The sequence below is a fragment of the Phoca vitulina genome, unplaced genomic scaffold (assembly GCF_004348235.1).
Source record: "Phoca vitulina isolate PV1807 unplaced genomic scaffold, GSC_HSeal_1.0 scaffold14, whole genome shotgun sequence".
NCBI classification, from domain to species: domain Eukaryota; kingdom Metazoa; phylum Chordata; class Mammalia; order Carnivora; family Phocidae; genus Phoca; species Phoca vitulina.
In genome coordinates, this window is record NW_022589717.1 from 34183913 (window position 1) to 34206877 (window position 22965).

Sequence of the window (22965 nt, forward strand, 5' to 3'; positions counted from 1 at the left end):
TCCTCAGGGCATGCAATTTTTATCCTCTTTTTATAGAACAGAAAAATAGGCTCAGAGAGGTTAAGTTTCTCTCCCAGACTTCCCTCCCCCATCAGGGACACAGTTGAGATAATGTATGTAACAATCTTATTTGCATATAAGGCAACACCGTAGTTATTAATTCATTTACATCACTTTGGGGGATATAGCAGTGAACAAAAGGAACAAAAGCCATCGACTTCAGAAGCTTACATTATAGGGGAGGGAGACAATAAAATAAGTAAAATATATGTTAGATGGTGGTGAAGAAAGCAAGAGAAATAGGGATGTGAAGTTGCAGGGAAACTGACATTTGAATAAAGATATGAAGGAGGGGAGGGAACAACACTCTAGGTTTGGTTTTGTTTTCTGGTGGACTGGGGAGCAGGGAGCTAATTCAGGTGGTAGAGGGAAGAGCAAATGGAAAGGCCATGAGCCTGGAGTTTGTTCACTATATAGCATCTTAATGCATTCAGAAACAGCATCTCCATTTCCAGTGTGGCTAGGAAAACGAGTTGGGGGTAGAGTCGTAGGAGATGAGGGTAGAGAGATATGGGGTGGAGGGAACAAGGTCCATAGGTCATTTAGGCCATGGTAAGGTCTTTACCTCACATGAGATGAGGAGCTAATGATTTTTTTTTTTTTTCCTTAGCAGACGAGTGATTTGAGCTAAAGTGAAAAGACTCACTCTGGCTGCTGTGTTCAAAGTAGACTGCTGGAGGCAAGGACAAAAAGAGGGAGACCAGGTAGGTGGTAATTGCAAAGTGCAGGCAAAGGGTGATGCTGGCTTGGACAAAGGTCCTGGCAGTAGAGGTGGTGGGTAGAGGGTAGATTCCAGATACGGCACTTTGAAGGTTGAGCTGAGAGGTTACTGACACTTGTGGGGTATAACAGAAAGGAAGGAGTCAAAGACTCGAAAGTTTTTCACCTGAGCAATGAGAACCGCGTAGCCAGCATTAACTGGAATGAAGAAGGCTGTGGGTGGGGCACTTTTCGGGTAATATCTAGACCCTGGTTTACAAACGTTAATTCTGAGATGTTTATTAGACAGCAGATGGAGATGTCAGGTATATTTTTTCACTTCACTGGATTTTGATTTTTCTTCTTCTTCTTCTTCTCTCTTTACAGAGCTGTAATAGCATTTATTCATGTCCCTTTGCTTTCAATGTGGTGGTCTATGTCATAGAGAATTTGATGCTGGGGTTCAACAAAGGGGTGAAAAACATGTGGGGAAGCAGTTTCAGCAAGATAGACCCATAATATAAAAGGGTCTAGAGATACAATTTATAACTCAGGTCCAGTTTCACAAGGTTGGGCAGTCACTTCTCTAGGAAGCCACACAATCTGTTTAATAACACAAAGGTGACTTAAGGTCCCCAAAATGTTTGCTCATAACCAACCCATTCTAAGTGTTTAAAATAAACTAGATGTTAAAAAGATATGTTTGAAAATTTGAAAAAAGTTCAATATAGTAGGCCATAAAAGTAACAACCCTCCTCTAAGTATAGCCTCCACACAGACATCAAAACATGAACTTATTGGGAGGGAGGGGGGAGGAAGGAGAGGAGGCAGATAAAAATAAAACCCTAGGACCAGAACAGCAGAGCTGTCCTCAGAGCTTGGCTGACCTTACACACCTTGACCTGGCTCAGAGAGGGAGAGGGAGGGGGAAATGAAGCAGCAGGAGAGGTAACGTCTTAAAGGGCTATATTACCGTGTTCTCTGCACCAAGTGAGTCCGGCTTGGAAATCTGGGGTCTGGAGAAGGTTTGCTCTGCCTTGATGCAGAGCCAGATCTGCCAATGCTTCTGATTATGTCACGGACCTTGCCGTCCGGGTCTCTCGCTAATGACTGATCACCTTTAAATCTGGCATGTTTGCCTGTCTGGGGGTGGTATTGGATCTAGTGTTGAAACTGGCACTTTTCCATGTCCTTAATCTCGCCGTCATTAAAGTGTCTGAAGGTGGCAGTAAGCACGGAAGGCAAGAGAGGAAAGCTTTCCCTGCAAGTTGCAAATAAGCAAAATAAAATCTTAGAGGATTTATCGCCTCTGAAGCAACTCGGAGCCAACCCCCGGGTTCAAAATGAATGCCCACTACAGCCCAAGCTTGCGGGCTGGACTTCTGCTCCGGGTCAACTTTCAGCCCCCTTGGCCTCGGCGTGGCGCGAGGAGTCGTCTGAGAGAGGCGACTGGACTCTGCAGAGTCTCCTAGGAACCGGGTGGGGTGTGGGTACGCGGCACGCGTGAGACAGGGAAGGGGTGGGGAGGGTAGGAAGAGGAGAGCCCTGCGCTTCGCACCCGTGCACCAGGACTCGCGTCGCCTCCTCGGAGCCAGGCGGTGCGGGGCTCTAGCCAGCTCAGCCGGGAGCGCTGAGACCCTCTCGCGGCGCGAGCGCCGGGCTCACCTGGTCGCGACCGAAGGTGCTGCTCGGGGGGGAGGGCGCGGCCGGCGGGCGGGCGCAGGCAGCGCGAGGAGGCGGGACCGAGCGCGACGGGGCCGCCCCGCCCCTCGATGATGCGGCGCCAGCCGACTCGCCTCCGCCTTGTCACTCACTCCTCACCATGGTTGCAGCACAAAGCAACAAGCCCCGGAGGCCGCTTCCTCCCTGAGGAGCGGCTCCGGCGGCCGGAGAAGGCGCAGGAGGAGGAAGAGGCGGAGGAAGCGGAGGGGGAGTCGCCGCTTCCCAAACACTCTCGCCGAGGGGGCTGTGCGCGGCTCGCGGCTCTCGGCCCTCGGCCCTAGGACGCCCGCCGCCGGGAGTCCGGACCCGGGCTGCCCGTGGCCCCCTCTTCCCCCTCCCCCGCCCCGCGCCGACCGGGAACAAAGTTGCCGAGAGCGATTGGGCCGGAGGGCTGCAGCCCCGGCTGGGTGCTCTGGCCGCAGCGGCGCCGGCGCCGGGGCAGCTCCGCTCCTGGCGCGCTGATGGGGGGAGGCGGCGGCGGTGGAGCCCACGGCGGCGGCCAGAGCAGCAGAGGCGGCGGCGGCGGCGGCGGGGCGGCCCGGGGGGATGCAGCAGCAGTCGGGAGGGACGGCCGAGTCCAATAGACGGAGACTAGGAGCGGCAGGCACGGCGGCGGAGACGATCGGGCTAAGCAGCGCCCGGACCTGAGCCAGTCGTCCCGACGTCGGCTGCGGCGCCCAAGTGCCCGAGGACTAGGGACGCGGGAGATCCGAGTGCTTCGCGGAGACTCCCGGGCGGCGGGGCGAGCCCCTGAGAGGAGGGGGCGACCCTCCGCGCGAGAGGGGAGAGGAGGCCCCGTCTGCCTGCAAGCCTTTCCCTTCCTTACAGTCGCTAGTACCTCCCTAAAAATAACTCAGGCCCGCCGGGGCCAGGAGGAGACGCCACTGTCCCCCGAGTGGAGCCGGGGGAGGCGTGTCGAGCCAGGCCCGGAGGGAGCCGGGCGCTCCAGGAAGCCTCTCCCGGCCGAGCGGCGGGGAAGAAGAGCAGGAAGGGGAGTTCCCGGCCGCCGAGCGCCCGCAGGGACCCTCCGGGCCGCGAGTCTCTGGAGCTGCGCGCCACCCGCCCCCTTCGCGCGGCCTCGCTCTCTTGCCGGGTCTCCTGCGCGCCCGTCCCGCGCTCGGGGCCGCCGGGCCCAGCGGAGCCGCCCCCCCCGTAGGCCCCGCCGCCGCCGCGGTTTGGCTTACTAGCCTCAGGCGGGCGGGCGGGCAGGCAGGCGGAGCGCGCAGGGCGGAGGCAGCGGCTGCGCTGGGCCGGGAGGAGGCCGACGAGGGTGCGGAGCGGCCCCGGCCCGGCCCACGGGGGGAGATGGCGTCCTACGTGGATAACAGCTTCCGCCAAGCGGTGATGAAGAACCCCGCCGAGAGGACCCCCCAGGTGAGACCCGCCGGGACTTGGCTGGATTTGTGCTTCGCCGGCTGCGCCCTTTCCTGTCCCCGTCCCCCCTTCCTGACACAGTTGGCCCCGCGCACCCCACTTCTCCCATCAGGACCCCCAACTTTCAATGGCATCCCATCTCCGAATCTTTTCCCCTGGTCGTCCTGGGTTTATTTTTCCCTCTCCTCGATATTCTTTTCGCTGCCCTCCCCATTACTGACCTTCCTCCTTCGTTTGGCCCCGCGGAGGAGGGAATTCTCTAATTAGCTTCCCCTCTTCCCAGTCGTACCCTGGAGCTTCTGAATCTTGGGGGTGAGGGGGGACTCACCTCCCCATGACCAGCTACTCCTGCCACCCTGGCTGCAGGGCCCCTTTCCTTCCCATGCATGTGGCCCCTTCTACCTTCAGAGTTCCGTGGTGTTTGAAAAGGTGTAGGAAGGAAACTTGTATGGCTCTGCGAGACAAATCCGTCTTGACCTTCTAAAGTAAAATATTGAGATGTTTGTATATTTACTATTTTGCTTCTTTGAAAAAGGGATGCAGCTTTCCAGTGCAGGGGAAGAAAAGTTGATTAGCTAGGTTGGTGCTTTGAGTTTAAATTGCAGGCATAACTGCAGAGCATATTCAAATACACCCCCGGAAAGGGCACCCTGCGGATTCTTTTGGTGTTGCACAACCTTGTCAAAATTAGATAAGTTTGTTAACCTTTATATACATTCGTTTACCTTCAGGCTTATTTGTCCTCTTTAAGTGGAGCGATTGCGGATGGTGTTGGATTTGGTCGTCTCAAGTTGGACTAGAGAGGGGGAAATTGTATAAAAATGTGGTGCTTTGATTTTTTTTTTTAAGCTTTTAGTTGCTGACTGGTTAATGACGCATATTCCTAAGCATTGGGATGGTGACTACAGGGGATCCTGCTGCCAACCCTCTTAAGACAAATAAGCCCTCCTGATCCTTGGGACCATCAGACATTTAGGATCTAATGCTTGAAAGAGTTGCTTCGCTTGTTAGGTGTTGGATGCCATCTGTTCAAACCCAAATGCTCTCCTTCTCTGATGTTGATTATTATTATTTAATGTGGGGAGAACAGAATAAAATAGAATCTTCCACTGGCTGCCTTTGGACAAGGCCCAAGAATGGCACCTGGTACCGTTTCTGATTTTTCATTTTTCCTGATGGAGCCATCATATCTGGGGGATCATAGGTTGCACATATTTACCAAAAGAATGGACAGTGTGTGATAATTGTACAAGAATATTCATTTCACTGTATTTCCGGAAAGTTCCAATTCTATAGGATTATTTTATCAAAACCAAGCAGTATCCTGCTTTGATCTTGTCCCTGGGCATTGCACTGCCTCCCATGTGCCTTCCTTCTCTACTGTTTGTTTTAAAATTGTAAATTGAATCAGTCTAATGCATCCGAAAATGCACGTTCTCCGTGGTAGTGTGATGGAAAAGCAAATTTCAGTGAAATATTTCAGTTTCTTTCAGTGTTTGAAGTACCAAATGAAATCACACAAGTTGAGAATATTAGAACCTAGCAAGGCGGGTTAGAAAATGATGTCATAGGCCTTTAGTGGAAATTAAAGCGGGAGTGGGGGGAAGCTGTGCCTTCGGTTGATTAATTAGAACAGCAATGACTTGAAACCTACTATCAGTTGGGGGGGTGGGGTCAACAAACAAGACTGGAAGAGACAAAACCTCCACTGTGAAAGTGTGTGGATGGTGCCAAATAAATGAACTGTTAAACTTTCCTCTTATCCTGCCAGTTGTGTAGAATAGAGTAAAAACTGACCTAGCATAGAACTTGGCCTGATTCAGAAGTGGGTCGGTTACTACTAACACCACAATGTGAAAGCTTCATTGATAATCTGAAAGCAGCACATTTACCCCCACCAAACCTTCATTGGAAAAGTAAGCATAGAGAAAGCTACCAAACATTTTGAACATTGTTAAGTGTCAGCCCTATTAACTTTGATATTCATTTGGTTATTACTAATGCAAACCCCATGTTTGCGTATTGTTGTTTTCAGGAGAAAGTAGCTTGAAATGTGAATGTTTTCCCAACCTTACCTGGCTGGTTAAAAACAATCTTCTAAAAGTTTGAAATGTACTCAAGAGTAAAAAAAAATGTTTTGGTAGAAGGTGCTTTTTATATTGAGTGCTTTGTAATGTAAGCACTCACTATATTGAGTGCTGAAAGTTTTTCTGTTACCATCTTTTGTCAATGCTAGAGAGAATTTTGTAATACGAGGAAAGCAAATGTATTAAATAAACTTGATATCACAAACAGAAGGATATGAATTAGGAAAGTTTTGCTGTCATGCTTCCTTCTGTTTTTCAGGATAGACTCGATAAAGGAGTTCATATGATTCTCATTACAGGCAAAAGGAATGCTTTAAAAGAATAGAGGAAATATATAATTTTTTGTTAAATTCAGGTTTTCTTTTTTTTAATCTCTACCATCCCAGTTTCTCTCTCAAACTCTGTGAAGACATAGTTTTGTATTTAGGTCAATCCATTGCCTAGAAGTTAATAGTGATGTTGCTAGTGTAACCTAAGACGTTAGCTAGAGGAGAATTTGAGGGTGGGGAGAGTCCCAGTGTAAACACGGAGACTTTGCATATTAGGGAGCTTCAAGCACACCTGGAAAGTGGGAACCCATTTTATTTAGCTATGTCATTAGAGAGGCAGAATGGTAAGGAGAAATTAAAAAAAAGTCACCTGAATTTTTAGCCTAATCATGCATACCTAGATTTAAGAGGCTGTCACTCTTTCACCTGATATTCTGAAAGGATGAAAAAAATCTTTGATCCAATGTGTGTCCCACATTATGTGTCTGGAAACCTGGCTAAGTTTTAGTCAATGGGGCACTGTATTCTAAATAACAAACCCCTTGAAAATAATGAACAGTAAATGTTCTATTGATATTTTTCAATGCACCTATGTTGAAAAACAGGACTCTTAAGTAATTGCTTTATTAAACTATTTGGGTTTATGCTTTAATCATTTAAATGAGAAGCTTGGTCACCAAAGCAATTTAGTAAAGTAAAAGATGTAAATAAATTACAAACAGCTTTATCCCCCAAGGCTTTAAACAATAAAATGCTTTTTCTAAACCATTTTATTGTTGAGTTCAGACCCTTTGTAGCTGCTTCTGTAGAGTGTTTAAATGCATGTTTTTAGTTTTTCAGGTGAAGCATCTATTTCTTTCAAGATCTAATTTAATGTGTTTTTAGCCAGTTACAAGTTATTTTAAAAATGGTATGTGTAAAACAGCTCCATTGCATTTCTTCCTAGTTAATAATATTACTTTGTCCTTCACTATTGAAATTTTTTTTGGCTCTTGAACCTTTTGATTTAGTTGTTAACTCATGAATTTGTCAGCTGAGGGCCCAAAACAGTGTAGGACTTCATTCTTTGCAAAGTCACTTATTCATAATGAGAGGGCTGAAAAAATACCGTTTTCCTAGAGAACTTTAAATTATGAGAATCTGCACAAAAGAGTATCTCTGGTAAATACTTAACTTTAAAATCTAGTGAAAGAATTGTGTTTATTACAGTTACATTTTCCATTTGAATTTCTTTTTATCATTGTTTATGAGCAGTTTCATATTTTCATTTGACAACTTATACTTTGATTATATTTTAGCAAATTTTGGGGCTCTAGTAATAAATATTTGGTTCTGAAGTAGTTTTTGTTCAAAAGATAGAACTGAATGATTTTTGTGCGGTTTAGAAAATCATATTTCACTAATTCCTGTTCAGCAACAATCACTTATTTACCTTTCATAATAATGATATTTGAATTTATAGGTTAAAACATATACATATTTATAACTGAAATACTAATTTCAAACTGTATTAGCATGTGACTTTGAAATTTATGGTAAAAATTAACATTTTTTTGTGATATTGGTAGAAACTTAGTTGTTTTAACATAATCTTTTAAACATTTAGTAATTAACAGTTCCATAATTAGCTTTGCATATATTGGCTGAGTTTCAAAATGAATCTATCCAACTGCAGTGCTGTATGTGGACTGGTTTAATGCAGTTCTTCCCAGGCCCTGGCCTTTAACAGAACAGTTACAAAAAAATAATAACAAAATAAAACTAAGAAAAGGAAGTGGACTACTCGGTTGCCAACTTGTTTCATTTTTTTCCTTTCAAGAAAGGATGTAAAATAACAAACTATAACCTTCGATCACTATCATTTTATTAATGGTCCTGCCCTTTAATAAGAAAGGGAGGATATACTGTCATTGTAAAGCTATTTCTCGAGATCAAAGATTCCTTGATTCATAAGAAAACTCACTGTTTTTTGTTTTTTGGTTTTTAATTTTTCTGTGGGCCTGAAAACAACTTTATCCAAGTGGATTTTGGGGGGAATTAAATGATAACGGTAGGTCTGCCTTTGCTGATATTTGAAATTCAAGTCACGTAAAGTAACAGTGGGTTATACTTCAGATATAAATTAACTATCTGAGGTAAAAATAAAATAACTGTTTAAAGACACATACTGATGCTTGACTCATTTGAAAACTTACTTTTTTTTTTTCTTTTTAGTGAAAAAGACTTGTAATTACCTGAGTAACTTTGATCTAGGCTAAAGAGATAGGGAAATGTGCTGATAGTTCTTTGATATCTAAATTTTATGGGCCATTCCCTCTACTCACCTCATTTTTGGCACCAGATAGTTTTCTTATCTGTAAAATGAGGATAATAGCTTCCTGAGGTTGTTTTGGGATTAAGTGAAAGTACATTTACTACTTAGTGCAATGTCTAATAGTAGTTTTTATTGTAGCACATTTTAATGAAATACTTTTTATCAGGCCTTGGGAATTCAAAGATGAAATGAGACCTCTGTCCCTCCAGTAACTCACCAATGTATTGTATTCTTTAAGTAGGATGTGATTCTTTAGTTGCAATAGCAGCCATTGAGGCTGTGGACTTCCTAGATGACATGTCCTATGCCAACACTTAGACAAGCATGTATTGAGTCTCAGGGGAGTAGGAAGTTACCCACCAGTGGAGTAGGGGACATGCAGGATATTCCAGAAGTAGCACACATGGTTGTAAGAAAATAGGTGTAAACCTTCGTTCTGTGTGCTTGGAGCCAAGGAAGTGAGTAGGGGATGAGAAGTGATTCCACTGGAGTATAGAAGGTTGTGTTTTGAAGGAGAGTAAGAGGAGACCAAGAAATCTGTTAAAGACTGATGTCTGTTCTTCAGGCTTGAGATGGTTGGTAGCCTGAGTTACACAGTGGAGAGGGACTAGAATTATTGCAGTAGTAGAATTTATTGGACAGGCTGACTGAATGTGTGCATATCTATATCAGCTCATTGTATCAAACTAGTGCACATTATGCCAGTTACAGTCTGATCATGGCAAGTGATTATTATTTTTTTAAAGATTTTATTTATTTATTTGACAGAGAGAGACACAGCGAGAGAGGGAATACAAGCAGGGGAAATGGGAGAGGGAGAAGCAGGCTTCCCGCAGAGCAGGGAGCCCGATGCGGGGCTCGATCCCAGGACCCTGGGATCATGACCTGAGCCGAAGGCAGACGCTTAACGACTGAGCCACCCAGGCGCCCCATGGCAAGTGGTTATGATGGACATTTCCTAGTTCATAGGAAAAACTTCTAAGTTGTTGAATATATTTTTTATTGAAATTTTTTTATCTTATACTGTTTTTTCCTTAAACTTTGGTATCTTCTACATCTACATTTTGGAATCTAATATGAAATATTTGATTTATCGTATCGTTATGCTAAATATTTTATTTCTTAATTTGTAATGATGTAGGTTTTTTTTTTTTGAAGTGGGCAGCAAAGCAAGGTTTATTGAGTAATAACAAAGTGATAGTACAAAGCTCCTGAGGAGGGAAGGGGCCCGAGAGGGTTGCCCCCCACTTTTTTAAGATTTTATTTATTTATTTATTTATTTATTTATTTATGAGAGAGAGAGAGAGAGAGAGCACAAGCAGGAGGAGCTGCAGGCAGAGAGAGAAGCATACTCCCCACTGAGCAAGGAGCCCAACGCAGGGCTCAAACCCAGGACCCTGGGATCATGACCTGAGCCGAAGGTAGATGATGCTTAACCGACTGAACCACCCAGGCACCCCTGTAATGTGATTTTTAAGCATTCTGCCCTTTCGAAGAGTTGAGGAATATCTGAATTTAAGCAGGAAAAAAGGATTTATTTATATAAAAACTCACAAGTGACTTATGATGGCACAATGTAATGATTATAGTGAGTGTTTGAGAACACTTGGGATGTATATTCCCCTGTACCATTTAGTTAATGTTGGTAAGTTAGGAAGGAAAAGCAAATTGTAGTACATATTATTGCTCTTTTGTAGCTTTGTCAGAGATTGAATATATATAGTTAGTCAAAATATGTTCAGTAGTTATAATATCAGCCTTTGTAGGGAGAAAAACAAGCTGATTGCTACTTTATTTGTTTTTTATCTTTTCAGGAAAATAAAAAAAAAAAACAGCTGTGGTCTCACATGCTAATTAACCACTACTTACTGAACTATTTACCCTAAGTGTTTCTTGCTGTACTCAGGTGTTTCCTTTTCTTCTTCAATCTGTGGAAGAATTTACCTTTAGTGTGGTTATGGTGGGGTTTTTATGGAGTGGAAAGTTTAGTCCTTGCATTTTAAATTCTCTTGGGTCCACCATTTCTGTGCTTTCACATCCTTACGCATAAAAAGTGTTTTACAGGAGTTGGTGTTAGTGACTTGAAGGGGAACTTTGTTTTGTCATTGGAACTAAACCCTCTTTTTTCTTGCTGTTCAACTCTTAAAAGTTGAAAACCATAAATTATGGATGTTTAGGATTTTTCAAATATTTAATATGAGCTAAATGAAATAAAAATGTATATTTTGATCCTGTTGGTAGTTAAATTGACAAACCACCATTCACCATAATATTGGCCCTTATTAGCATCTTCCTGTTCTTCTCTACCTCTTGGTATTTGTTCCTACCCAACATAAAAGCTGCTAAGAGACTCTAAAGAAGAATTAGTCATTAGCTGGTTATTCCAAAGAGGCCTGATAGTAACTTTCTGAGAAGCTACCTAGCAATCAGTAGATCTAAAGGGGTGAGGCACGATGATGGTAATCTAATTTCTCCTGAGTATAAACTCTTGTCAAAACTCATCATCTTTTTTTTTATTTCAATAAATTTTCTTAGTTTGAGATAATTGTAGATTCACATGTAGTTGTGAGAAATAATGCAGAGGTCCTGTGGAACCTTTACCCAGTTTTCCCCATTAACAACGTTTTGTGAGACTAAAATACTGCAATCAGGATGTTGGCATTCATACAGTCAGGATGCGGAACAATCCCATCACCATAAGAATTCCTCTTGTTGCCCTTATTTGTAGACATAATCATTCCCTGACCCTACCTCTGGCATGGACTAGTCTGTTCTCCATTGGTATAATTTTGTCATTTCGAAAGTGTTATATAGACGGAATCATACAATATTTGACCTTTGGGATTGACTTTTTTTTCCCCGCCCCCACTCAGCATAAATAAAGCTTTTTACCTTTTGGCTAAAATGAATTTCTACTATTGTCACTGAGTGGTTTGGGCTGTTTTCCTGAAATACCGGTAATATCTGGGGATTGGGGAGTGCCAGGTAAAGTGGATTTAAATAGTGACAATGGTGAGAAAATTCTGTGATATGTATAAAATAATGACCAAAGATTATAAGGTCATGGATGAGCAAGAGTTATGATAGTACAACACATCTGGGATATTTCAGTATATATAGTTTCTTAACATAAAAAATATATATATATTTTTTGGTCATAATGGAAGTGGTAAAGCTAGCTTTGGCCTATCAGTGATCCCTCATTTAAAAAAATAACTTGATCTTCCCTAAGTGACATTTTTACAATTCAAAAGAAAGTCTAATGAATATCTTTATAAAGGTGTCCCAATGGTCAAATCAGGGACAGTTTTAACAAAATAAAAATTAGTTACAACCTCTAGGGGAAAAAATGAGTTATAACCTTCTAGGGGAAAAAATATCCATTAGCTCATACCAATGTAAGTAAATAATTGAATACATAGGTAAATGGGGGAAGAAGAGAGACAGCTCTTTGTTACTGTAGAATTCCAATTTAAAAAAAATTTAGAAGGGGGCGCTGGGTGGCTCAGTCAGTTAAATGTCTGCCTTTAGCTCAGGTCATGATCCCAGGGTCCTGGGATCGAGTCCCACATCAGGCTTCCTGCCCAGTAGGGAGTCTGTTTCTCCCTCTTCTTCTGCCCCTACCCCTTCTCATTCTCTCTCTCTTCCTCCCTCCCCCGCCGTGTACATGCAAAAATAAATAAATTAAAAAAAAAGTTTTATAAAAAATGGAAATAGAAAATCGCAGCAATAATTGCTGTAAGCAAAAATACGCAGTTGATGTCAAAATTAGTGGGTGAAAATATGAAAAACATATATCAGAGGAGCACCTGGGTGTCTCAGTCAAAGGTCCGACTCTTGGTTTCGGCTCAGGTCATGATCTCAGGATTGTGAGATCAAGCCCTGGGTTGGGCTTCACACTCAGGGGGGAGTCTGCTTGAGATTCTCTCCCTTTGCCCCACTCACCACTCAGGTGTGTGCATGTTCTCTCTCAAATAAATTAAATCTTAAAAAAAAAGAAATCTGTGTTAGATATCCTCAGAATATTTGCATAGTCTCAAAATATCTCCCCAAGATTGATTAATTATGAAGGGGAAATCAGTGCCTTTATAGTGAGGAAAACTGGTAGACACCAAATGAACCAGGTGAATCAAAGTTATATTACCACTGTCAAATAACACAATTCAGCTGAATAAATTTGCAGACGTAATTGGCTTTATTGGATGATTCATGAATCAGGTAGCATCCCATCTAGCAAACACGAAGGAGCTCGCAGAAGCTCTAGAAAATGGAAGGCTGAAGGGAGAAGGGGATAATGAAAGAGCAGATTACTTCATCTTTCTTTGGGGGATGGAAAGGGTCTGTGTGGCAAACTACCTCATTGGTGGGGACCAGTTACTAAATTCCTGGATAAGGTTGAAGCTGCCATTAGGTTAATTATGAAGCCTCGGTTTGGTTACATGGGTTTAGCACAAGTGACTCCACTTTGCACCTGTTGTTTCTTTTTAACACCAGCGAGAAGGCATATCAACGTCATGCTGCATTGAGAAGGGCACATCTGTGTAGTATTCTTACTAAAAATAGTTCAACCTTAATGTCAGAAAATACTAGACAAACTCAAATTTTAGGAAATTCTACAAAATAACTGTACTCAAAAGTGTCCAGTTTATGGAAGGATGACATGCTGAAGAATTGTTACAGATTGAAACTAAGGAAATGTGATAAACAAATGAGATGTGACATTCTGGATTTGATCCTGGACCAGGGGAAAAAAAAAAAGTTAATAATGTAGGACAATTGGTGAAATTTGAGCAGTTAGATAATTTTACTGTGGTTATTTTATTTGTTAAATTATGGGAAGCTAGGTGAGTATATAGGATCTATGAACTATTTTTGTATAACTTTCTTCTAAAGTTATTTTAAAATTGAAAGTAAAAAAAAAGGCATAGCTTTTGGAGTTTTATTGTGACTTTGATAAGGGGCCACAATTAAGATATTTTGAAAAATAATCTTTTTCCTGATTAATGATTTAATCTTACTGAAGAGCCTGTTCCTTTTCTAGCTAAATGTCTTGTATGCATTGGATCATTAATGACATGTTCCAAGCAATATATTAGTTGGAAGAAATTTAAAACATGCACATGAACTAATAGATAAGTGGACATGAAGAGCTAAAATAAGTTTTTAACTATTCATTTTTATTCCTGTCTGAATTTTGTAGACATTCACAAGATGCAGTGTTTTATCAGTTTTGAATGTTTCACAGTCCTGAATTTTAGATTAGTGTATTTGGTATAAGAAAAAACATGTAGGAAATAAAATATTCCATGTACGTTAATCACAATAGAAAAGAAATTGTGGTGGTAGCTTAAGGAAGTCAGTCTAGGTTAAAATAAAGGTGTAGATTCTCCCCTCCCTGCTTTCCTATGAACTTAAAAAATTATTTAAATTACTACTTTTTGTAGGAGTGAGGGTGTGGTTGGAAGGAAAAGGCAAGGGTGTGTATAAGAAGTTTGGTCACAGGCACTATTACCACTACAGATGTGATAATATTATATAAACTGAGTGTGGTCAATACACTTTCTAGGACTTTTTTTAAATTAGAATAATAATAATAAAAAAACAATTTCTTTTAAAATCAGTTCAAAGCAGGGCGCCTGGGTGGCCCAGTCAGGTAAGTGGTTAAGCGTTTGCCGTGGGCTCAGGTCATGATCTCAGGGTCCTGGTATTGAGCGCCCTTCATCTGGCTCCCTTCTTAGCATTAAGGGAACCTACTTCTCCCTTTCCCTCTGCTCCTTTCCCTTGCTCGTGCTCTCTTTTTCTCTCTCTCAAATAAATAAATAAAATCTTAAAAAAAAATCAGTTCAAAGCAGAAATATCTTTACCAGTATTTTTTTCCTTCATATGTACACCTTTGTATTTCAATTATAAAGCCAAACTCCACCATCCATCCACTTTCCCAGCCCCCTTCCCTCCATTAGCCATCTACTTTTCCTCTATTTATGGTAAATACTGGAGAATGCATGCTGTATTTGTATATATTTTTTTCTTCTAAAACAAATTGGCACTGGAAGATTGGATTAAAAATATGGGACCCTAACATTTGAGAAAACTACAAATAAACTTAAGTCTGAAAGTATTTACTATTTTCACTTATAAAGACATAAACCATTATTTATAATATTACGAAACTGATCAAATTTATATATTCCCAATTAGAGATGAGTTTTAAAAAGTTAAGAGTTTAAAATAATGAAATGCAGTAGCATAAAGTGCCAAGAATTGAGGTAAGAATTTGACTGCATTTCAGTTTTGTTTCTAATCTTCATTCATGTTTGATCCCCCTACTTTTGTAGAACTGGAAAAAATGGAGGAGCAAACTTCAGGGGGCAAATTTTATCTGCATACCTGCTCCTACTCCTTCTATTTGGGAAACCACAAACTTCTTTTAGAGTCAGGCAATGTAGGAAGAGACCCAAAAGTTCTTCCCAGTGTGAATCTCCAAACCTAGTGATTAGGATGAGTGGGAATTCCTATCTTGAGTCCATTTCTTTGGTATGGTTTAAATCTACATTACACAGAGAAAACTGTGGGAGGTAACATGATAGAGTCATTTCACTTTAGAAGTCCTTGTTCCCACTTTATATATTCTGGGCTGGCTATTTTCCTTCGTAGTTATACATTTATATCTTTAATTGTGTTCACAGAATAGTTGTTTTGACTTCATTTAGTGTATTTAGTGATCTTGGACTTGGGTGTCAAACAAACTGTTCTTTTGTCCTGGGCAGGTTATTTAACTTCAGTGGGTTTCAGGCCTTTGGATTTCGTGGACTATTAAAATTTCATAAAACACTGGGGCACTGACATTGATTTGTCACTCATTTTGCTAACTATGTTAAGATGAATATAAACTTGTTCTCCACTATTCCCATTTCATGAAAGAAAGGACATTTTAATGTAAAAATAGAAAACCTCAGAATAAGTAAATTTAGCTTTGTTTTATTATATTATTGTTTTTGTCAAGGATTGATGAAAATTTTACAATGGCTGTGTGTGGTAATATTACCTCATATCGTTGTGGAGATTAAATGTGTTCATGTATATGAAAGTTCTGTAACAGTCTCTGGCGTAAATAATTTAATGAATAGCTAAGAATAATAGTAGTTTAATATTTTCATGTTTATTATTAATATTATTATTTTTCAATAATTGGTATTCATTTACTATCTGATCTTACTTTTTCCCCTTAGATAATTTTTCATGATTAGTATGCCTTATGGCTAATTCACCAAAGTGATTTGTAACATGAGTCAATTTTATAGGCTTGATTCATAGCATAAATTGTGTTAGGATTGCATTAGTCTACAGGTTACCAAAAACTATACACATAGGCTTAGCCATGGGCTTATTTTCCTCACACAATAAGAGATCTAAGGGTAGGTGGTGTAAGATTGGTGCAGATGCTCAAGGGTGTCATTAAGGAAGCTGGCCCAGTTGCCTACTTAGGAAGTGATTTTAGTTTTCAAAGCCCCAAGATGACAGCTGTACCACCAACCAGGAGAGAAGGGAGAATGTTTTCTTGGTAAGAGTGCTTTTGTTTTGAAGGACAACCCTTTCCTGGTACTAGTCCTTGGCCAGAGCTGTGTCACGTGACTACTGGTGGCAAAGGAAGCTGGAAATTCGAGTATTTTGCTTTTAAACCTCCATATTACAGAAAGGCAGGAAAGAGAGAGATTCAGATGAATGAGTGCTGTGAGCTGATAGTATTTATCCAACTTACTTTGCATAGGAAACGGATAATTGTAGTAAGTTGATGCAGTGATTCTCAGGAGCCCTCTTTGAAAATCTTACTGGAATATACAGCTGTGTTATTATAGCTACAGTTACGGAGTCATACAGACATATTTAATTTCTTGGTTCACTTACTGGGTGTATGGTTATTAATTTCCTGAACTGCAATCTCTTATCTGAAAATAGAGATAAAAATACCAGTGGGTGAGCATTATATGTAAATATAAATATATAAAAATTTATTTTTATTTATTGACTATCAATGTAACTTTTAAATGTCATTATTTCTAAGTGGTAACTATTGATATACATATTGATTTAAAGTTAAATGTAGGCTTATATTTCTTGTTACTTTTGCTTTAAATTTACTCTATTTTTAAAATTGCAGAAATTTTATTTCATTTTTTTAAAGTGCTCCATTTGTGTGCTCTTATATTACTACATGTAGTAAATACTTTGTCATGTTTCTGTGACTTTAAGGTTGCAGTTGTCATTCCTCCTAGAAGTTGAATCATCACTTTATAAATATATACATTTATATATAAAACATTTGTAAAAGATAGCTGTTTAAATAGTTTTCTGTACTTTGTTGGATCCATACTTATAAACTTATGTCTTTAAGGAAAATGGTTTGATAATGAATGTTATACAAAACTAGCTTTGATACTAAAACTTAGAGCAATTGTTCTGTTTAGTTATGAGCTTTTTATGGTAGTATTCAAGATTTTATATAGATAAATGGTGCTTATGTGTAGTGAGGTCAGTTAAACAATTTGCTATCAGAAACTAATGGATAGAGATGTTATTGGAAAGAGTCCTGGCTATTTGTCATTTAAAAATAGTCTATGTTTTCATAACTTTCTTGTTTGGGTGGGGTGAGTGCATAATAAATGCCTGAAATTTTAGTCTAACTTAGGACCCCCATTTCATTTAAAATGGATTAGCTTGCACTGTGTCTATCGACTTAACTAGAGAGCTTGCTGGTCTGGGACTTAACTATCCATCTTTAAAGCTCAGGACTTGGTGTGCCCTTTGGCGCAGAATTTGAGCTAATAAATGTTTAATGACTTGATCTTTCCTGAGAGTTTGAGATACAGGGGAAAAGTAATTATATACTTCTATATTAATAGCAAGTTGAATAAAAGCTGAAAAGGAGTAGTAATTTTTGGTTCAGTTTCTGTAACATTTAAGTCCTCCTATTTTATAGAAATGTGTACCTTTGTGGAATGAAATTATTTTTATTGAGTATCAGGCAGTTGCCTCCCTGTGAGTTTAATCACTTTGGTGCTAGTATTTTAAACTGTCAGTTACATGATGTTTTCACTGGCATTTAACACAGGGTATAAATTCTTTTTCTGGGCTCTTGTGACATTTTTGTCCTATTATGCAAATTTTTTTATTACTTTGAGATTTTTGACTATCATCAGGAACAGTAATTTAAATTAATGACAGACTTAAGTTATAAAATTAAATGCGATTCTAGTATCTAAAACTAATTTGCTGACGAACTGTTACTAAGTAGAGATCCTAGCCTTGCCCTATTTTAATAGATAAGACTATTTTTTTGTAGAATGATTTACATGCAAATCTGTTAACTTCTTAAGGGGTGATGTCAAGAATAGATTAAATATACTCCATTGAAATCTTACTCAAGATTTGATGTATAAAACTTTAAGAAAAAGTAAGCTGTAATAAAACTTATTGTAGGTAAATTCTTTTATAAATTTTTAGCAAGAGATGTATTAATTAAATACATAGGTAGTGTTTTAACTTTCACTTCATTGTCTTCTACTTTTCACCAGTTCTTTATTTTTAATTTTGACATGTAACTGCTCTCTTCATGGAAGGAGAGAGTGTGATTTCTGGAGAATCTGGAAGGCCCCTAATCCACAGAATGCTTCCCTCATTTTCTGATGATGCCTAAGGTGACAGTGAGGAAAACATGTCAATATTGGTTCTTGGTATTGAGTGGAACCTTAGAGATCAGCTGATCATTGTCCTGCAGACCTGTAGATGGGCCCTGGGAGGCTTCTTAGGGACCTTTTGGGAGGCCTGGAAATCTAGCCTAGCTTGCACACTTAATTTTTATTAGAAAAAGGAGATTCACCACTAAAAAAATGTTGAAAATTCCTGATCTAGTTTGGACTCCTGAGTAGAAGAAGTAAACAACAAGAGTAGTTGAGTGAATGTCTCCATGTCAACAGAGACAGAGCCAGCAAACTTGAAAATTTAATCGTCTACATCAGGGTGAGCAAACTATTGCCCTTGGACCAAATTCAACCTATAGCCTGTCTTTGTAGGTAAAGTTTTATTGGAACACAGCCATGCTCATTCTTTACTGTTGTCTCTGGCTGCTTTCATGCTGTTGAGGCTGAATTTAGGAGTTGACAGACACAGTGTTGCCTGCAAAGCATAAAACCTTTTATTGTCTGGCTCTTCACAGAAAAAGTTTGCCCTTTCTCTTAGACCTTCATCTAGGTGAAAATGCAGATACTTTTGGAAGAGTGTGGGTGTGGGGTGACTATTCAGTACTGTTATCAGTTAAACCTCAGAGAAGTGGAAATTTCCTTTTTAATATTTGATAAGGTGAGGAGTGGACCAACCTTTGCTAAAAGAGTGTATTTTATAATTTTGAGGGGCTGCTTCTATTAAAAATATAGCAATATAGGGTGCCTGGGTGGCTCCCCTGCTTGGCGGGGAATCTGCTTCTCCCTCTCCTTCTGCCTGCCATTCCCCCTGCTTGTGCTCTCTCTCTTTCTGTCAAATAAATAAATAAAATCTTTAAAAAAAAAAAAACAGCAATATAATCAGCAAAAATGTCTTTATTTCTAATTATATGCCTTAAATTGAAATATGTATTTGTCTCAGGGATAATGCAGAATTCTTTTGGAGTTGTTTATAATGTAGTTCTGAGCAGATTTGATTAAATAATTAACTTTCTTGAATGGTCTGCTGTACAGTTTAGAAAACTTCAGAATGAAGAAGATAGGCTGGAAATGTGTATCAAATTGGTAGAACATTAAGTCACCTGACCATTATTTTTCTTTCTCACTCAGTTTTTTTCTAACTCAGAATTTGTTTATGTGTACAGTGATTTTTAGGAAATGTCAGTTAATTGCTTGAACTCTTCAAGGATTACAATTATGAATGTTACAGTTGCTAGTCCATAGTCTACTACTAGTCAATTCATAAAATGAAAACTTTAGGAACTTTTTAAAGAGTAGGCCCCCATATTGTAAATTAATTTTCTTGGCACATATCATATATCTTCATTTATTGTATGATAACTTGGTGAAAGTTTTTTTTCTTGTTTGTTTGACAGAAAACAAATTTGTTACCTTAGAAATAAATGCTGTACTATTAGTGAATGAAGGTGATGTATTCACCAACACAGGAAATGAAAACACTGATTTTCAATTCTGTCAATCCACGAGCTTTGTGTTCTATTTCTTAAACCCCTTCGTAAATAAATTATTTTAGCTGTTTATTTTGCCAACAATAACAATAAAAGCTTAGGAACCATTCAAACTGAGAATTTAGAAAGCTAGCTACTTGTGGGATAAGTTTACTCACCAATTCTTAGCAAGGCTGCTTTCTGCTTTTGTGATGGAACATTTAATTACATATTTCTCTTTCGTTATACTGGAAGTGTTAATTCCTTCATATTTTGCATATATTCCTTAAGAAATATCTTGCTGACTGCCCTAGTGGTTACAAAAAAATGTGTTTCACTGACTTCTGGTTTGCTTACAGGCTTGAAACATCTAATCATGCTAGGTTAAGAATTTCTAGTCTGTTCGATATGCAGTGGGGAATCATTGGAAGCTTTTGAATCCAGGCAGTGAGTCAAGATAGTGCTTGAAGACAAATAATTTTGTACTGTTAGGATGAATGTGAAGGTCATGGAGGACAGCTAAGGCTTTTGACATGATTAAGGCATACACTTCAACTAGACTGGACAAGAAATTACATGGAGATGGATCTATATCCGTTCGAAATGAAACAGACAAACTTGGATGGAAGAGGGACCAGTAGTAGCTCAGGACTATACTTGAAATGAACGACTGTATTATTTTCTTTTTTTTTGACTGTTATGAATGATCAATTATGGTGTAAGGGCATGATATATGACTTTTATATTAGATTATGTTATTTTTTTAGAATATGTTAAGAATAATGACTAATTTAACACTGTTAACTATACTGGAATCAAAATAAAACAGAACAACAGCAAAAAAGGAATAACATCTTACAGTCCATTGACTGTGAGGATAAAGTAAATGAGGAAATTTGATTTGTCAGGAAAGCTAAAGAGGAGTTTGAAGAGAGGTAGGGGCACGGAATATGGGTTCTTATTATTTTACCTTTTTTTTTTTTGGTGGCATTAAAAACATTAAGTTTTTCTTTCCTAGGTTGTCTCTTGGGCACTCAGTGAGAACTTCCCACTGATTTTAGGGCTCAAGGATTTAGTAAGTCTTCTATAATTGCAAGCCTGTAGTCATTTCAGTGTGAAGAGGTATCTTTACACAGAGGAATGAGGAGGAGTGGACTCACCCCAGCATAGTTTCACTATTATTTAAAACAGCAAAAACAAAGCTACTTTGTCAATCTCTTATTTTTTCTTCCTATGTATAGACAGACAAAGAGTAGGACTTTTAATCATTCTAATAAAGTAGCTCTTTGTGATCTTTACAAATAAACTCTGAAAGGAGAAAAGAAACTTTATTCCATAATAGTATTATTAACATAACTGTTTACAAAACATCTTAAAGACAGTGGATATAATATGCATTATTTATTTTGTTTATCTGTTAGTGTTCACCCAATATGGTTTTTCTGAGTCATACAGTTTCACTCCTATGAAGGATATTTTTTTGTCTAGGTTGTTGTCTTCGGTTTTCCAGCCTCCTAACTTTTTGGAAACTGTGTCTGTTTTAGAAACTTTTTTCCAGGTTTTCAAGAAATTTGGAGTTAGATGAAAATTTCTAATAAAATTTTCTTCCTGAATTAGGCTTTTGTTATGAAAAAGACAAAACAAAGTGAAATCATTGAGTTCTGTAAGCCTATCGGATATATCAGGCCCCAGTCCCTGGTGCATGCTGGGTGCTCTGCTCAGTTATGCACCTTTGTGTTGTACTCAAAGATACCCTAATTTCTATTTAATTTGCAGTGAAGAATTATTTTTACTGCTACTTTATCTTATTTAAAATTACTGTAAGCATATTATCTAAACCTTGAAATTGGACTCAGAGATACAACTGTTTACTTTTTATTAAGTTGTTTACCTTTCTCTATCACCCAACCAAACAAAGTTGCATGAGTTTATCATTCCTCTTTGTAGTGTGCTATGGGGTTGTCTTCAGTAGCTGTTAATTTCTTTGCAATTACACAAATAATTTTTAAATAATTAGTTAATATAACTTGTACATCTGTGGTAATAAATTATATCAAATATATTAAAGAAAAGACTATTGCAATGGGACTTGGGGGGTTAGAAGTGAAATTACTTAGTTGAGAGCATTTGCTCTAATGGTGGTGTAGGAGGGAGATACCCCTCCAAATTTGCAACAGTGTCTTGCCAGCATTAAGGGGAAACTTTGTAGAAAATACTAATGAAAACATTATCGCAATGTACATAGTATCAGAACTCCTCACTCCCAAATAGAAATGTTCTTAGTGTTTACTCTCCTTCAGCTACTTTTCCTTAGAGGGTAATCAATTTTTATCTCTTGAGGTGTTATCTCAGTTATTTATGAAAATGATTGGATCTCAGCTGATTAATGTAGTCTTCTGAAAGGGTCAAAAACTAACTTAAAACTTTAAAACATGTTATACAATATTTTGTATATTTCTACTTTTGATTTTTTTAAAAAAGGGAGTAGATATTAAGCATATTGAATCAGTTTTCAGGAGAACAATACTTACCTTCAAATTGGTTGCAACAAAATAGCATGGAGGAAAGAAAGAAAATTCCCCCAAACCCCAAAAAACTAGCAGCTCCTATAACTCTGGAAGTCTGATGGAAAGCAGTCCATAATTCTCATCAAGTTGGGTGAATTTTTTTTTTAGGAAAAATGAGAAGAAAGATCTCACCCATAACATCTGGGCCTTAAAATCTGGTCTTTTGTACATCTTACAGTTTTCTTTATATATGAAATAGGCTAAAATGTCATTTATTTTTTGTCCAGGGCTTTAAAAAAATGCCTAATCCCTGTCTTCTCTTTCAGAGGATTAGAATAGTTTCTTAGAATGTTCTTCGTAATTTATTGGATAATCACTCCCCTCTGCTGATTATGAAAATAACTACATTAGAAATACATACTTATGTACCATGCTTATCTTTCTTCCTCTCTGCTTATAGGCTAGGTCCTAATTTCCATTTCCCTTCATTTTTACTTTTCTCAGTTGATTATAAGATCAAAAGTACGAGAAGAGAAATGCTGTTGTGGGTCTGTTTACTTAGGATGGTATTTTAGAGGAAAAACCTGATGCCTCATTTCTCATTGTCAAGTAGAACCCATTCATGTGGATGGTAATTGTCAAGAATGATACTTGTAACCACAGAGAACAATAATCTCGCATTATCTTCTGAGTAAACTGCTCCTGTGTTTGAACTGATTCTGTAAAAAGCTAACTGTGGAGTTGAGGAAAGAAAACAGTTTATTTTCCT

At 39.0% G+C, this 22965-nt stretch overlaps 1 protein-coding gene across 9 annotated transcripts in view; it reads left to right on the top strand.

The window, feature by feature from the left end:
* Window positions 1-3667: 3667 nt before the first annotated feature.
* The window catches only part of RAPGEF2 (Rap guanine nucleotide exchange factor 2), a 232662-nt gene continuing 213364 nt past the window's right edge, over window positions 3668-22965 (top strand). For 8 of the 9 annotated variants that reach the window (XM_032413084.1, XM_032413086.1, XM_032413092.1 and 5 more), the window contains exon 1: window positions 3668-3855. In XM_032413084.1, the coding sequence (XP_032268975.1) occupies window positions 3787-3855 (69 nt within the window). In that variant the 5' untranslated portion in view covers window positions 3668-3786. The remainder of the gene's footprint in view (window positions 3856-22965) is intronic. The other variant, XM_032413093.1, reaches the window with a different exon arrangement.